Here is an 18,227-nt window from a genome sequence, read left to right as displayed (position 1 = left end):
AGTGGTTTCTTTTATGACTCTAAAGCCGTATCTATGCTTACACTCAAATTTACTTTAATTTTGAACTGCTTTGATCTTTATAATTTATCTTTAGATTACTTTTTTCTATTACTTTGTAAATCTTACAACGGCTTTTGACCAAAAGCAATATAATTCTGACCTGAAGTAATGATAATGCTTTATAATCTTCCTCTTAAAAGCAGAGGTTAAAGAAAAATCTCTCTGAAGGCATCTGAAATTAAGGTACTTTGCTCTTGATCAGTCATGCACACAAAGAACCAATTTATCTCTGCAATTAGTTTTCTCAGTGCACATTCTATGAGATTGGACAGGCAGGCCGAATGCAGAGTCCACATCGGTATGTATTGGGGGAGACTAAAGACAGTTCCCAGATAGAAAACAAACAGAACTGCCATGTGAATAAACTGAAAGAAAACAATACTACCTACCAGTTTCAGGAGCAAAGGAAAGTGACTTATACTGAAGGAAAAAAGGAAAGGAGGCAAGAGAGGGCATTTGCCACAAGAAAACTCCTTTCCACATCATCCTACAGAGCCACACCTCAAGATAATAAGCATTTCACATCTCAACTCTTCTACTTAGGCCACAGTACAACATGGCCTAAGGGATGTTGGCCCAAGGGAAAGGCAAAGGTTTCATTGTGCTCTAAGTTTGGGTCACGGAATTAAACAACACTCCTCCTTTCCTCTCTTTATTCCTGCTATGCCACTCAGAATCTCAACTGAGCACCTATTTCCCTTTTATCTTTTAACTATGCTGGTGCCATGATATAAGTAGTTTAGCCAATGAAATACAAGCCTACTGCTAAAGAGCTACTATTAGCCAGGTGTGGTGGCTCAGGCCTGTAATCCCAGCACTTTGGGATGCCAAGGTGGGCGGATTGCCTGAGCCTAGGAGTGCAAGACCAGCCTGGCCAACATGGTGAAACCCCACCTCTACTAAAAATACAAAAATTAGCCGGGTATAATAACAGGCGCCTGTGATCCTAGCTACTTGGGAGGCTGAGGCAGGAGAATCACTTGAACCTGGGAGGCAGAGGCAACAAGAGCAAACTCCATCTCAAAAAAACTAAAAAAGAGCTACTATCTTTTAGGGTGGTTAAGACTTGTAACATTCTACAGGTTTCCATTTCTGATCAACTAGAACGAATTTTACTTTCCATGTATCATTTATTTTTAAAATTTCCCCTGCACTTAAAAGTTTCCAGGTATAGTCTACTTTCTTGGCAGCACAACACTGAAAACAGTTTTATTAAGAAATAAGAAATAGTATGTAAAATAAGAAATAGTAACTTTTATTTACTTTATTTTATTTTATTTTATTTTATTTTATTTTATTTTTTTTTTGAGACGGAGTTTCGCTCTTGTTGCCCAGGCTGGAGTGCAATGGCGTGATCTCGGCTCACCGCAACCTCCGCCTCCTGGGTTCAGGTAATTCTCCTGCCGCAGCCTCCTGAGTAGCTGGGATTACAGGCACGCACCACCATGCCCAGCTAATTTTTTTTGTATTTTTAGTAGAGACGGGGTTTCACCATGTTGACCAGGATGGTCTCGATCTCTTGACCTCGTGATCCACCCGCCTCGGCCTCCCAAAGTGCTGGGATTGCAGGCTTGAGCCACCGCGTCCGGCCTATTTTATTTTTTTTGAGACAGTTTTACTCTTATTGCCCAGGCTTGAGTGTAACGGTGCAGTCTTGGCTCACTGCAACCTCCTCCTCTAGTAGAGACAGGGTTTCACCATGTTGTCCAAGCTGGTTTTGAACTCCTGACCTCAGATGATCTACCCATCTGGCCTTCCAAAGTGCTGGGATTTCAGGTGTGAGCCACCTTGTCCAGCTGAAATAGTAACTTTTAAATGCTACAGATAACATATTCCTAAATATGTACTCCAGTTACACAGATTTACTAAATGTACTTTTGTTATTGCTTTGTTTCTTACTGCTCTACTTTACTCTTGCCCTAAGGGCTTCTTCTGTAAGACACAAATAAACTGTTTTCAGGGTATTCTAACTAATTCAAATTAGTTATTACTTAACTATTATTATGTTATTAGCTAATTCAAATTAGTTAATTCCTAACTATTTCAATATCTTCACTGTTACCTCATCTCAACAAAGGAATCTCCAAACCGTATACATTCTAACACTGTAAGCACTAAAATAACATACACAAAGAAACAAACACTGGAACAACTCAAAGATGGGCCAGGCGCAGTGGCTCATGCCTGTAATCCCAGCACTTTAGGAGGCCAAGGTGGGCGGATTGCCTGAGCTTAGGAGTGCAAGACCAGCCTGGGCAACATGGCAAAACCCTATCTCTACAAAAAATGCAAAAATTAGCTGGGTGTCATGCACCTATAGTCCCAGCTACTCAGGAGGCTTAGGTGGGAGGATCACTTGAGCCCACCAGGTCAAGGCTGCAGTGAGTCATGATCATGCCACTGTACTCCAGCCTGGATGACAGAACGAAACCCTGTCTCAAAAAAAGCAAAAGAAGGGTAACAGAAATAAAGTGACAACCACCATGATAACCAATAATATTGCCTGATGCTCAGAGGCCATGTTAAGCACCTCACATATATTATTATCTAGTTTAATCAGAAGGCATGATACTTTTTAAAAGTGTTTTTTAAAAATATTTACATATTTTGGATATGAGCCCTTTGCCAGATAATATATTACAAATATATTTTTCCTATCCATGGCTTCCCTTTTTGTCTTCTTAACACTGTCTAAGATGAGCAGACTTTTAAAATTTTGATGAAGTTCAATTTTTAATTGTCTTCTCTTATAATTGCCTTTTATGTCCTAGGAAATCTTTCTTTACCCCCAACTTTCAAAGATAGTCTTAGATGTTTTGGTCTAGATGTATAGTTTTAGTTTTTATATTTAGATCAATTACACATTTCAAATTAATTTTTGTGTACACTATGTGAAAAAATTCAAGATTCCCCCACCACATTTAGACATCCAGATGTTCCAGTATCATTTGTTGAAGAAGTTCCATTCCCCCATTGAATTGCATTGGTGCTTTTGTCAAAAATCAATTGACAGTATATATGTGGATGTTTTGGGACTTTCCATTCTGTTATTGTGTTTTTTACGGTAATCATTTAAAATATGAATACAAAATAATATTTAGAAGAATTTGGCTACAGTATGCTTATTTAAAAAATCTTCAATAAAATATTACAGCAAATTATTATTAGATCTTAAAGTTGGACAATATTATTCTAACTGATGTGTGAAGTGTCATACTAAGAATAGTTACATCTATAATACATCACTGACACTCATGGATCAAATATTTATAATTTCTATTCTTTGTGGGAGCTCTAAATAGCCATGATTTATAGCAGCCATCATTTTGCTAAGGCACAAATTTGAATAATGTGCTTTGAGGCTTGTGAACGCATGTGAATGATATACCTAATAAATACATCTAGCAGCCCCTTCAACATCCATATCTCAGCAAGGTTTGTGACCCATTCTCATGTTTACATTTCATAGGTGAAAATACATGTAATAGTGGTATTTTCAAATATGGACATTCACAATGGTTTTGGATCACACTAATCAAGAGTGTCAATGGTCTACTGTAATAATAATGTTAAAGAATACCTTCTAATGAACAGATAAATAGAATACCTTTAATTTAAAACGAAAACAAATTTAGGCCATACAGTGACTCAAGCCTGTAATCCTAGCACTTTGGGAGGCTGAGGCAGGAGGATTCCTTGAGCCCAGGAGTTTAAGACCAGCCGAGGCAACATAGGGAGACCCTGTCTCTTATAAATACATACATAGATACATACATACATATATAGGGCCAGGCACGGTGGCTCACGCCTGTAATCCTAGCACTTTGGGAGACTGAGGTGGGCAGATCACGAACTCAAGAAACTGAGGCCATCCTGGCCAACATGGTGAAACCCCATCTCTACTAAAAATACAAAAAATTAGCCAGGCGTGATGGTGGGCGCCTGTAGTCCCAGCTATTCAGGAGGCTGAGGTGGAAGAATGGCTTGAACTCAGGAGGCAGAGGTTGCAGTGAGCCAAGATTGCGTCACTGCGCTCCAGCCTGGCAACAGAGCAAGACTCTGTCTCAAAAAAAAAAAAAAAAAAAAAAAAAAAAGACTACATAAATAAAAGTTTAAAAATGTGCAACTTGAATGTATATCTATCCAAAGAAGAAATATAAACAGCCAATAAACACATTAAAGTGATGCTCAATATCAGTAGTCATTAGGGAAATACAAAACAAAATGGTAAAAAAATATCACTTCATACCCATTAGGATAACTGTAATCAAAAAGACAGATAATAATAACTGTTGGCACAAACATAGAGAAACTAGAACTCGCACGTTGCTGAGGGAATGTAAAATAGTGCAGTTATTTTGCAAAACAGTTTGGCTGTTTCTCAAAACAATTAAACAGAATTACTTACGATCTATCAGTTCCACTTTTAGGTGTATACTCCAGAGAAGTAAAAAATCTATGTTCACACAAAAACTTGTACATCAGTGTTCATAAAAGCATTATTCATGCTAGTCAAAAAGTGAAGCCAACCCATCTATCAGTTAATGAATGAATAAACAAAATGTGGTACAATGGAATAGTAAGCAGCCAAAAAATGAAGGAAGAACTGAAACATGCTACAGTATGCTAAGTGAAAGAAGTCAGACACAAAAGGCCACTATCACATGATTCAATTTAGATGAAAAGTCTAGAATAGGTAAATGCATGGAGACAGAAAGTAGATTAGTGGTTGTAAGGGACTACTAACAGGTACTTCTTTCAGGAAAAGATTCCAGGATTAAATAGTGGTAATAAATTTACAACCTTGTGAATATACTAAAACCACTGAATTGTATCCTTTAAAAGTAAATATTATAGTATGCAAATTATCTCAATAAAAAAGACAGTATCTATAAAACTATTTGATGGTTGGATAAGAAAAGTGTGAGATATCAGAATTAATGAAACAGAATGGTGTGGAATATTTAGGATATATGAAACATTTTCTACTGAAAATAAAACTGGCAATTCATATAGTAGCTGAAAGATACACAACCTTTTTTGTGTTTGACAACTAAAAATAAAGTCCATTGAACCAAAGCCTTAGCTAAATAATGAATGAGTAAAAAACCAACCACACACGCTGCTTTAATTTTTTTACTGTGGTACTGTCAGTGACTATACACTGAAATTCATTTAGTAGAATTAAAAAAAAAATCTAAACAAGCTATCAATATTAATGAAATACCTAAATTCATAGCCTGAAGAAATTTATATGATCTTTCTCTATTGCACTCCTAATAGTTTCCAGCTTTAACAAACTGAATAGCTCTAGACCTACAGCCATTTCTGTTGTAGTTATGTGGAAAGTTGCCAAAAAAATTTCTTTCTAAAACAGCTTTGTCCTTTGTCATTCTACTACTAAGATTCATACAATCACTTGCATAATAAATGTGTGAGAATAAAAGATTTATAGATATACATATATTTGAAATGTCACTGTTCCTTAGGTTAAATAAGTTATCATGACCCACAATTGCAGTCTGGAGAAGAAAACCCCTAAATCCCTTTATGTTTGCTTGCTTCCAGCTGACGGTCAGGAACAGAGACCATAACTGAAGAAAAAGAGGGGTCTGTACATACTTCATCACTTGTAAAACCCTAGCAAAAATAGCCAGCCACAAATTCCAGGGCTCTCCCAGTTCATATAACATCAATGTTATTTAAGTGGGATATTATTCAGGTTGGTGAAGCTTAACATTTCTCCAAAAAAACTGGCTGGGTGCAGTACTTCACATCTGCAATACCAGCATTTTGGGAGGCCAAGGTGGGTGGATCACTTGAGGTCAAGAGTTCGAGACCAGCCTGGCCAATATGGTGAAATCCCATCGCTACTAAAAATATGAAAATTAGCTGGGCATGGTGGTGCACGTCTGTAGACCCAGCTATTCAGGAGGCTGAGGCAGAAGAATCGCTTGAATCCAGGAGGCAAAGGTTGCAGTGAGCAGAGATCACCCCACTGCATTCCAGCCTGGGTGACAGAGCAAGACTCCATCTCAAAAAAACAAACAAAACTCCAAGAAACCTTAATAATTATTGTGTTTGATAACACTTGGCTTAAAGGGTCTATCTACAAAAAATAATGTAAGTTTATAGCACCACTCTACTTAGCTGGATATTTTGAATTGTCAACTGCTTTGATACTTAGTTGAGGGGAAAATAGGTAAATTTCTACCTATAAATAAAAATAATTTTAAAGTGTTAAAGTTTATCTATATCTATATAGTTTTACTGAGGCATATTTTATGTATCCCAAAATTCATGTTTGTAACTATAGACATATCTTGGACGAACTGCAAGTTCACTTCCAGATCATTGCAATAAAGCAAATATCAAAATAAAGAAAGTCACATGAATTTTTCTGTTTCCCATGGCATACAAAAGTTACTTTGCCCAGAGCCACCATAGGAATCATTATGTATGGGACCTATGGCCTTACTAAATGTATCTCTGAAATAACAGGACTTCAAAGTCAAAATGGCTCCTTGATCTGTGGGCTGCAGAATGACTGTTGTGTTAACAGGCATGAAAAACATTAATCTCCTTATACATCTCCATCAGAACTCTTGGGTGACTAGGTACATTGTCAATGAGCAATAATCTTTTGAAAGGAATCCTTTGTCTGAGCAGTAGGTCTCAACAGTGGGCCTAAAATAGTGATAAACCATGTGGTAAACCTAAAATAGTGGTAAACCATGCTATAAACAGACGTGTTGTCATCCAGGCTTTGCTGTCCCATTTATAGAGCACAGGCAGAAAATATTTAGCATAATTCTTAAGGGCCCTAGGATTTTGGAATGGTAAATAAGCACTGGCTTCAACTTAAAGTCACCAGCTGCACTAACCCCTAAGAAGAGAGTCAGCTTGTCTTTTGAAGCTCTGAAGCCAGGTAACAACTTCTCCTCTCTAGTTATGAAAATCCTAGTTGGCATCTTCTTCTAATAGAAGGCTGTTTGATCTACTTTGGAAAGCTGTTATGTCTCAACATGAGCAAAGCAGAACAAAGAAAAAGAGACAAAAAATGTAAATAAAATCTGTTGTTTAGTATATCTACCTTAATGGAATAAATACAACTCTAAATCAAAGAGGAAATCACAAATTAGAAAATATTTTGGGCCAAGTGAGGTGGCTCACACCTGTAATCCCAGCACTTTGGGAGGGAGTGAGGATGCTTGAGGCCAGGAGTTCAAGACCAGTCTGGGCAACATGTAGAAATCTTATCTCTATTTTTTTTTTTTTAAAGAAAATATTGCCGGGCGCCGTGGCTCAAGCCTGTAATCCCAGCACTTTGGGCGGCCGAGGCGGGTGGATCACGAGGTCGAGAGATCGAGACCATCCTGGTCAACATGGTGAAACCCCGTCTCTACTAAAAGGGCAAAAAATTAGCTGGGCATGGTGGCACGTGCCTGTAATCCCAGCTACTCAGGAGGCTGAGGCAGAAGAATTGCCTGAGCCCAGGAGGCGGAGGTTGCGGTGAGCCGAGATCGCGCCATTGCACTCCAGCCTGGGTAACAAGGGCGAAACTCTGTCTCAAAAAAAAAAAAAAAAAAAGAAAGAAAATATTTTGAACTAAATTACATAAAAAAAATGTGGCCATAGTATGCAGTTAAAATTGTGCTGATGCTGAGAGAAGTTTCTAGATTTAACTGGGTATATCAGAAGAAAGCCTGAAAATTACAGAGATGAAAATTACATCTATGCGAGAAGACACAGAAAATTAAAATAAAATAAACTCAAATTAAGTTAAAGGAAGGCAATAAAGAGCAGAAATGAAATGAATCAGAAATAGTAGAAAAAAAAAAAATCAACAAAGCCAGAGCTAAGTTCTTGGTAAAAACTAGTAAGATTGACAAATCCCTAAGGAATTTGATCAAGGAAAAAAAAAAAAGTAGCCAATGTTAGGAATTAAAAAGTGGATATTACAATTAATTCTGCAAATATTAATGAGGTAATAAAAGGATTTTATGAATACTTTATGTCAATAAATTTGAAAATTTTGATGATATAAATTTTTTAAAAAATACAACTTACCAATTTCCAACATAAGAAGAAACAAAAAATTTCTTTGTTTTCTTTTTTTGAGATGGAGTCTTGCTCTGTCGCCCAGGCTGGAGTGCAGTGGTGAGATCTCGGCCACTGCAACCTTTGCCTCCCATGTTCCAGCTACTCTCCTGCCTCAACCTCCAGAGTAGCTGGGAATACAGGCATGTACCACCACACCCAGTTAATTTCTTTCTTTCTTTTTTTTTTTTTTGTATTTTTAGCAGAGATGGGATTTCACCATGTTAGCCAGTAAGGTCTCGATCTCCTGACCTCATGATCCACCTGCCTCAACTTCCCAAAGTGCTGGGATTACAAGCGTGAGCCACCACGCCTGGTCAGGAAACAAAAAATTTCAATAGTTATAATACACTTAAAAACAATTTGTAGGCCAGGCACGGTGGCTCACGCCTGTAATCCAAGCACTTTGGAGGCCAAGGCGGGCGGATCACCTGGGGTCAGGAGTACAAGACCAGCCTGACCAACATGGTGAAACCCTGTCTTTAAAAAAAAAAATTAAAAAAAGAAAGAAAAACTGAATTTGTAATTAAATTATTAAAGAAAACAAATTTGTAACTCAAAGTCTTCTCACAAAGAAAACTGAAGAATCATATGACTTTAATAACAAATTTTACTAATTTAAGGCAGAAATAATTCTAATTTTATATAAATTATTCCAGAGAATAAATAAACATGGACCATTCTTTAACTCATTTATAAATCCAGGGCAAGGCGCATGTTTGCTTATATCTGTAATCCCAGCACTTTGGAAGGCTGAAGCAGACAGATCACTTGAGACTAGGAGGCAGAGGCTGCAGCGGGCCAAGATCGAACCATTGCACTCCAGCCTGGGCATGAGAGAAAGACCTTGTCTTTGTTTTTTTCTTTTCTTTTTTTTTTTTTTTTTTTTTTTTTTTTTTTTTTGGGACGGAGTTTCGCCCTTGTTACCCAGGCTGGAGTGCAATGGCGCGATCTCGGCTCACCGCAACCTCCGCCTCCTGGGCTCAGGCAATTCTCCTGCCTCAGCCTCCTGAGTAGCTGGGATTACAGGCACGTGCCACCATGCCCAGCTAATTTTTTGCACTTTTAGTAGAGACGGGGTTTCACCATGTTGACCAGGATGGTCTCGATCTCTCGACCTCGTGATCCACCCGCCTCGGCCTCCCAAAGTGCTAGGATTACAGGCTTGAGCCACCGCGCCCGGCCTTTTTTTTTTTTTTTTTTTTTTAATGAGACAGAGTCTCACTCTGTGGCCTCGGCTGGAGTGTAATAGCTTGATCTCAGCTCACTGAAACTTCTGCCTCCTGGATTCAAGCAATTCTCCTGCCCCAGCCTCCTGAAAAGCAGAAGACTCTGTCTTAAAAAGAAAAAAAATCCAGAAATAAAGGAAAGGTACAGATCAAAAACATAAAGAGAGAGAAGAAATGAACATAATTAATAAATAAGAATAGTGGTTACCTTTAGATAAGAAGGAAGAGGTTGTAATGGGAAAGGGCAGTCAGGTAGGTGTCTATGAGTTGACAATGTTCTGTTTTTTGACCTCTAGTTTTCAAGCATTTACTTGGTAATAAATCATTAAGATGCACATTTTTGTTTTATACACCTTCTTGTATGTGTAGAAGAATTCATAATAAAAAGTTTACAGTACTTGCCCCATATCCTTAGGACATTTAAGACTCCCAGTGGGGCTGGATGCAGTGGCTCATGCCTGTAATCCCAGCATTTTGGGAGGCCAAGGCGGGTGGATCACAATGTCAGGAGTTTGAGACCAGTCTGATCAACATAGTGAAACCCCGTCTCTACTAAAAATACAAAAATTTGCCGGGCGTGGTGACTTGTACCTGTAATCCCAGCTACTCAGGAATTAGGCAGGAGAATGGCTTGAACTTGGGAGGCAGAGGTTGCAGTGAGCCGAGACTGTGCCACTGCACTCCAGCCTGGGTGACAGCGAGACTCTGTCTCAAAAAAAAAAAAAAAAAGTCTCCCAGTGGATATCTGAAACCACAAACAGGACAAAACCCTACATACACCATGATTTTTCCTCCAAATATATACCCATGATAGAATTTATAATTTAGGCACAGCAAGAGACTAATAACCAACAACCAATAATAAAATACAACAGTTATAATAATATTCCAATCTTGCATTTGGGGGTCACTATTAAGTAAAATAAAGGTTACTTGAACACAAGCACTATGATACCATGCCAGTCAATCTGACAACTGAGTTGGCTACTAAGAGTGACTAACGAGTGGGTAGCATAAACAGTGTGGATATGCTGGACAAGGGGATGAGTCATGTACTAGGTTGGATGGAGGAGGATGGTGTACGATTTCATCAAGCTACTCAGAACAACATGAAACTTAAAACTTATGAATTATTTCTGGAATATTCCATTTAATATCTTCAGACAGAGGCTGATTATGGATAATTGAAACCATGGAATGTGAAACTGTGGATATGGGTGAGCTTCCGTCTTTAAATGTATGGAACCAGTGTCACTTAATGAGAGAATGGTATAAATATTTGTACCATTCTCTTTCTTGGACTTAAGTACTTTTCTTAACCATATCTCTAACAAGCTTACAACATCCTTTTCTTGGAAATTATCTTTTAGCAATTAATCTCTTTACTATAGCTCTTTATTCTAGCTTCCAAGCTCTATTAACACCCTTTACACTGGAATCAATAGCTATAATTACATTTCGTAGTAAGGGCATCTATTCTTGAATAGTCTATACTTCCTAACATGGGGCATTGTTTGTAAAATCGCCCTCTTTTTTAATTCTTGAGATGAGGTTTGACTCTGTCATCTAGGCTTCAGTACAGTGGCATGATTGCAGCTCACTGCAGTCTTGACCTCCTGAACTCACGCGATCTTCCCCGCTTGGCCTCCCAAGTAGCTGAGACAACAGGATGCATCACCACACCCAGACTATTTTTGTGTTTTTTGCAGAAATTAGGTCTCACCACATTGCCCAGGCTAATCCCAAACTCCTGGGCTCAGGTAATCCTCCCACCTTGGCCTTCCAAAGTCTTGGGGTTATAGGCATGAACTACTGTGTCCACCCAAAATCCTAAATTTTACTTTGTGTTATAACACACAAAGATTAAGCAATAATTTGTATGACTGCAAGGTATACAATATAAAGACAAAGCAAGTACATAGATTCATCTGGGACTAAATAAGCATCAGCCAGTTTGTCTGGGAATTTCCACATCTGTTTCCTATCATTGATTATTTTAATGTTTGTCTTTAGTTTTTGTCTACCCAACTCTAGTTCAAAAGCTAGGCATCTGTGTAGAAAAAGCTTTCACAGTAACAGGAAATTTAATTTAGTAATATGAAATATGAATAATCTTTTAAGACCAAGCCGTTATTTCTTCTCTGTAACTATACTAAAAGAACAGCTAAGTAAGCAACACAGTTCAAATTATATTTTGACAGTAATTACAAAGCATATAGCTATTACTCCTTTCCACCTTTCTAAATGCCTAAATGTTTCAACATCCCCTTTAAGGTGAATAATAAGCATCAAAATACAGCAGAATAAAACAATTCCACACCAAATAATGGTGACCCAGACTTTGGTCTACATGGTCAACAATTTGATAAACTTAAACAAAGGTAGTATTTTCATAATAAAATATCTCACTTTTGGAACATGGGGATTAAATTCCACAGCTCTATGAATTGCTTCCACGGCATTAATTTCTGCTGTGCTTAACCCTCTTTTGGAGGCTGTTTCTGGAGAGAATCTACAAGAAAACCACAAAATGAAAAAATAAATATGCTTTAAAAAAAAGAGAGAAAGTATGGATTTAGATAATAATCTCTTGAATTGAAACAGCCCCTTGAATCAAAGGAGTTTCTGGAGATGGCCAAAAACAAAGCCAGAGGACTACCAAAATAAATAAATAAAGCCTTGTGGTTTAATATATAAAAAACAAAGCAGCATAAGGAATGAAAATCTTCAAACTTAGGTAAAGAAGGCCTTCAGGAGAAGTCCATTGAAGGTACACTTTAGAAAAGGTAGCCAAGTAATAAATGCTACACAGTGATATCCAAATAATCTCACGAAATAGCAGTACATTCTTATCAAATTCTTATCTGAGAGGAAACAAGCTGAAAATTCCATTCTAATTCATTTCAAAGCATAAAAATCTAAGGTGAAAGAAAATAGTCACCATTTGGTTGATTTCTGAGTATCTTATCTGCACAATAAAGAGAATTCATTAAAAGTAGCCAAAAATACAAGAAAAGCAGAAGAACTCAGAATTATTCTCTAAGAAGAAATAACATATGCCTATTTCCCTGCCACATACTTCATCATCAACCTCAGAGTTACTATTTATTGTATGTGCTTTCTATTTTTGTTTTATTTTTTATTTTTTATTTTTTATTATTATTTTTTTTGAGACGGAGTTTCGTTCTTGTTACCCAGGCTGGAGTGCAATGGCGCGATCTCGGCTCACCGCAACCTCCGCCTCCTGGGTTCAGGCAATTCTCCTGCCTCAGCCTCCTAAGTAGCTGGGATTACAGGCACGCGCCACCACACCCAGCTAGTTTTTTGTATTTTTAGTAGAGACGGGGTTTCACCATGTTGACCAGAATGGTCTCGATCTGTTGACCTCATGATCCACCCGCCTCGGCCTCCCAAAGTGCTGGGATTACAGGCTTGAGCCACCACGCCCGGCCTGTGCTTTCTTTCTAGATATTGCTTTTGGCACTTACCACACATAATCCTCCTCAACCCTCCTGTGGTATTATTCTCATTTTACGGATGGAGGAGAAACTCAAAATGATCAACCTGACTGCAGTTCTACAGCTAGTATGTGGTAGACTTTGAATTTGAGCTCAGGTTAGCTCTAAAAACTTTGCTCTTTCCATTACACACCACAAGAAATCTATAAGCCCTAAAAGATGGAGGGCTATTCAGAAGGAAGTAGAGTGGAAAACAGCATTGTTTAAAGTCAGTAGAGGACAAACATAATATTGAGTTTAGCAGTCTTTCCAAATTATTGTAGTATTATAGCACTTACTTATCTGAAACTGTCCTTGTCTTCAACAGTGCTGCTGTGTAACAGATTGCTGCTGACTTTGGAAGGCTTATATCTGTAATGATAATTTTCAATATAGGTAGGAATTACAAAAAATGTATTGAGATAATTTTTTAATAAGAACAGTTCAGAATGCAATTTCAATAGATATATAGGAAAAACCTGGGCATTAAATTGAAATATTTACACTACAGTAGGAAAAACCCAGATATGAAGTTGAAAAAGCTGAGTCTGAATCTTGATGTTAATATTTACTAGCTAAGCATCTTTGAGCTATTAGCAACTTGTTTGACTTCAGTTTTCTCTTCTCAAAATAATGATACTTTTCTGACTGAGATGAAATTATGTCTATGAAAGCCCTCTGCACAATGGGTGAAATGTGCTCAACAAATGTTTATAATAACCTGCTTATAATAAGTTCAGGGAAAAATGAATAGTATAATTAAAACATGTAAAACCTTCATCCATTCATAGAGAAAAACAAAAACTAGAAAAAAAAATTAAAATATTTAACAGTAGTTAAATCCAGGTTGATTCAACCAAGGATGATTTTTTTTCTTCTTCCTAGATTTTTGTATTTTCTTAAATTACTATTTTTTAGAAAATAAAAAATTCATCTGGAACTATAGGTAAATTAATTATATAAATCATTTTTAAAAGAATGTCCAAAATAACACTTTCAGAAGAGTAAGACTGAAGAACTCTCTCGATATTTTTGATTCCAGAATCATACTAGCAAATGGAGAACTGAGAAAGTAAATTTGCTTTCAACTTCCTCAGGATTCTGGAATAGTAAAAACTGGACTCATGAAAATACAGAAACCTATCAACTTAGATATGCTTTATTAGTTTTAGTTTTATTTTATTTTATTTTTAATGAATCAGGTTCTATTCTAATTTCTTGTATTCAGTCCCTAAGCTTGTTCATCATAAGTATTGTAAGCAGGCCATGTATCCAGTAAATTACATATGGAAAGAATTTCTCACAAATTTCTCCATGAGCCTACTCTATTCTGAAGCATTGCTTAAGAATTCCAGATGTTTAAAAGAAATAAACTTCTCTTTCCAAGTATAACACATTTCAAACTTCCCAAGTCATGGGGATTCCCAAGCGAATGGGTAGGAACCTATAACAGGACAAATGTGAATAAATGACGTGTGTTTTTTTTTTTTTTTTTTTTTTTTTTTTTAGATATGGTCTCTCTCTATCACCCAGGCTGGAGTACAGTGGCGTAATCTTGGCTCACTGCAACCTCTGCCTCAGCCTACCGAGCAGCTGGGACTACAGGTACATGCCACCACGCCCAGCTAATTTTTAATAATATTTTTTGTAGAAATGGTGCTTCACTGTGTTGCCCAAGCTAGTCTTGAACTTCTGAGCTCAAGAGATCCACCCTCCTCGACCTCCCAAAGTGCTGGAATTACAGGTGTGAGCTGCTGTGCCCAGCCTCCAATAAGTGACTTACATGGGTTCTGTTAAAGTAAAAGATATGACCAGAGGCCAGGTGCAGTGGCTTATGCCTGTAATCCCAGCACTTTGGGAGGGCCGAGGCGGGCAGATTACCTGAGGTCAGGAGTTTGAGACCAGCCCAACCAACATGCAGAAACCCTCTCTCTACTAAAAATACAAAATTAGCCAGGTGTGGTAGTACATGCCTACAATCCCAGCTACTCGGGAGGCTGAGGCAGGAGAATTGCTTGAACTCAGGAGGTGGAGGTTGTGGTGAGCCAAAATTGTGCCACTGTACTTCAGCCTGGGCAACAAGAGTGAATCTCCAAGTCAAAAAAAAAAAAAAAAAAAGATATGACCAGAAGCATAGAAATGCCAAATTTTCAGCTCGAGATTAAAAGCCGATTCCTCTCTTAGGATAAGAAGAAAGGCTTTGTCTTTAAAATTCTCCAAACTTCATGTGTGGTAAACTGCTATTATTATAACATAATAACAAAAATAACCAATATATATTGAATTGTTACCATGGGAAGACAAGTGAACAAAGAAATTAAACACCTGGATTTGCCTTTTACTGGCTGGGAGCACTTACCCCAATACTTCAACCTTCTTAAACTCCAGTTTCCTTATTTAGTAATTGGAGACAGTAAAAATACTTGTCTTACCACATCACAAGACTATTATAAATATCAAATTATCATTGCATTTTGTAACTAACAAGCATTGTAAAAATGTTACTCTGAATTGCTCTTATAGTAAATGCCACTAAGCAACTTCTCTGTTAGCCTTGCTTGACACTCCAAAATAAATGAGGTACCCCCACTATGTGCATAACACCCACACTTTTCCAGTTATCTCACCAAACACTCAGTCTTCAATGTAATTGCTGCTCATTTGTTTGTACTGTCCACTAAACTATAAATCCTATGAGGGCTTCCCTTCTTCTTCTTCTTTTTTTTGAGACAGTCTCTTCCCTCTGTTGCATAGGCTGGTCTACAGTGGTGCAATCACAGCTCAGTTTACAGTTCCACTAAACTGTAAATCCTATGAGGCCTCCCTTCTTCTTCTTTTTTTTTTTTTTTTTGAGACAGTCTTCTTCCTCTCTCTGTTGCCTAGGCTGGACTATAGTGGTGCAATCACAGCTCTCTACAGCCTGAACCTCCTAGGCTCAAGTAATCCTCTCACCTTAGCTTCCGAAGAGGCTGGAACTACAGGTGCACAACACTATGCCCAGTTAACTTTTTTTGTAGAGACAGAGTCTTGCCATGTTGCCCATGCCAGTCTCCGACTCCTGGGCTCAGGTGATCCTCCCGCCTCAGCCTCCCAAAGTGCTGGGATTACAGGTATGAGTCATCACTCCCAGCCTCCCATTGTTGTCTTGTTCACTATCATGTTCTGAATGCCTCACTGATATTAGGCACTCCATCAACAAACAAGTAAATCTTGACAGAAGAAAAGTTCTTCCTTGCAGTCTTTTGCTAATAAAAGTCCTGATAAAGAAGATACTTAACAGCAAACTCAGTGTGTGCTAAATATTGACTGGTAAAATAGAGAAAATTAGATAAATACTAGAATATAACCATATTTATAATTACATCATCGGAAAAGAATAACAATGCTATCAACTAAGGGAATACGACTCACCATCATATTTTGCTAGGACTGCCTGAACATCTGCATAGGCCTGTAATTCTAAAAGTGATTCTAAGAGATTTTCATGGATGTTCAACATGGTAAGAGGAGGAAATTCTTTCATCAACTGTATATTAAAAGGAAAAAAAGATTAAAATCATAACAAAGGAACTCAATAGAGCTGAGCCAGATTCATTAAAGTAGAAATTCTTGTTTCTTAACATAGCTATGAAGACCTAACCCTTAAGAAAGGTACATATATTAAATAAACACCTTGTTCTAAAAACTACCAATTAAAAAACAGTGACTCTGCATTAAAATAACTAGCAACTTAACTATAGTTTAGTTTGTGGAGGATAAATGTAATAGTCCCACCATCAATTTACTTACATTTCTCATTATTTTTACTGCTTCTCTTATTCTTCCTAATTTTCTTGCACACATTGCCAATCTTCTTTTAATATATACCAGTACATTGGTATCTCTCCCTATTTAGAATAAAAAAAATACAACTATCACTTTCTATTGTGGGCTGCTATTTCATTAACATATCCACTTATGTTATTTGCTTCCCTTGGAAGATTCAATTAAAATTAAATTGTGTCAGAATGGAAGAATACTAATTAATTATGGCTACATTTGGATGATGAATATTGAACAGGAATGTTCTCTATTTTTGTGCATGTTTTAAGTTTTCTGTATTAAAACTTAAAATACACATTTAATTATTTTTGCCTCTCATAGTAACCTAAGTATAGCATATATAATTGGTGTATGATTGATAAGTTTATTTCAACATAAAAGGAAAATACATACATACATTAAAAGAAAGATATAACATTAACCTAGTATTTTAAGTTTGTGCGTAAATGATCTATTATTCTGATATTCTCTATTGTTTTAATTGAAAAACAAAAAAGTCCAAAATAAAGTTTCCATGGCTAATGTAAACTTTTCTTAACAGTGAGTAATTGACAAACTATAAAACTACTTCTAGGCCGGGCGTGGGGGCTCACGCCTGTAATCCCAGCACTTTGGGAGGCCGAGGCGGGTGGATCACGAGGTCAAGAGATCGAGACCATCCTGGTCAACATGGTGAAACCCCGTCTCTACTAAAAATACAAAAAATAACTGGGCATGGTGGCGCGTGCCTGTAATCCCAGCTACTCAGGAGGCTGAGGCAGGAGAATTGCTTGAACCCAGGAGGCGGAGGTTGCGGTGAGCCGAGATCGCGCCATTGCACTCCAGCCTGGGTAACAAGAGCAAAACTCCGTCTCAAAAAAAAAAAACAAAAAACAAAAAACTACTTCTAGAAAGAGCTAACAAATATTTCTGTAACTATCTCATAACCATATTTGAGATTATACAAAGACAAATGGCATGACTTTTTTACAGATGTAGTTTCATTAGTTCAGGCTACAAAATTATATATTCCCACAAATGTGTGTTATAAAAATGTGCATCAATGAAACATACCATACATATCAGTATTTAGCTTAGGGAGAAAAACATTCTCCGAATTTTAATTTACAAACAAAAAAATATTTAGAACTTAACTGCTAGTAGATAATACATTATATAAACATATTTCAATTTATTTCCCACTTCACTATTTGCCAAAATCATGAAACCAAAACCCACTGGCCATAAAAGTAGCAGGAAGCAGCATCATTGATGATTGTAACATCTTTGGTAAAAAAAAATCTCAATCATAATTGGTAAAGCATATCTAAGAATCGAAAAGACTTCTGTTGCTATGATTCATCTGATCCCAAGCACATCATGGAGAAAACCAACCAAAGAAAGAATCAGTGCCAAGTATGAGGCTGGATTTAGGGCTAAGAATCAGATGGTGTGAAAGGAGCCACTCCCTAGCACTATATGCAGATACACAGTCTGAAGAGCAAACCAAATAATGTACCTTTACACTTGCTTAGAGTAA

The 18,227-nt window shown here is 37.3% G+C and overlaps 1 protein-coding gene across 1 annotated transcript in view; it reads right to left on the bottom strand.

The window, feature by feature from the left end:
* ST7L (suppression of tumorigenicity 7 like) overlaps positions 1 to 18,227 on the bottom strand; it is a 103,511-nt gene that overhangs the window by 46,668 nt on the left and 38,616 nt on the right. The window contains 4 exon segments of the mRNA XM_074381248.1: positions 11,799 to 11,901; positions 13,186 to 13,258; positions 16,298 to 16,412; positions 16,676 to 16,773. Of these exon segments, the coding sequence (XP_074237349.1) occupies positions 11,799 to 11,901; positions 13,186 to 13,258; positions 16,298 to 16,412; positions 16,676 to 16,773 (389 nt within the window).

The sequence above is a fragment of the Saimiri boliviensis genome, chromosome 11, assembly GCF_048565385.1.
Source record: "Saimiri boliviensis isolate mSaiBol1 chromosome 11, mSaiBol1.pri, whole genome shotgun sequence".
Lineage (NCBI taxonomy): Eukaryota > Metazoa > Chordata > Mammalia > Primates > Cebidae > Saimiri > Saimiri boliviensis.
This window is presented reverse-complemented; position numbering and strand designations above follow the sequence as displayed.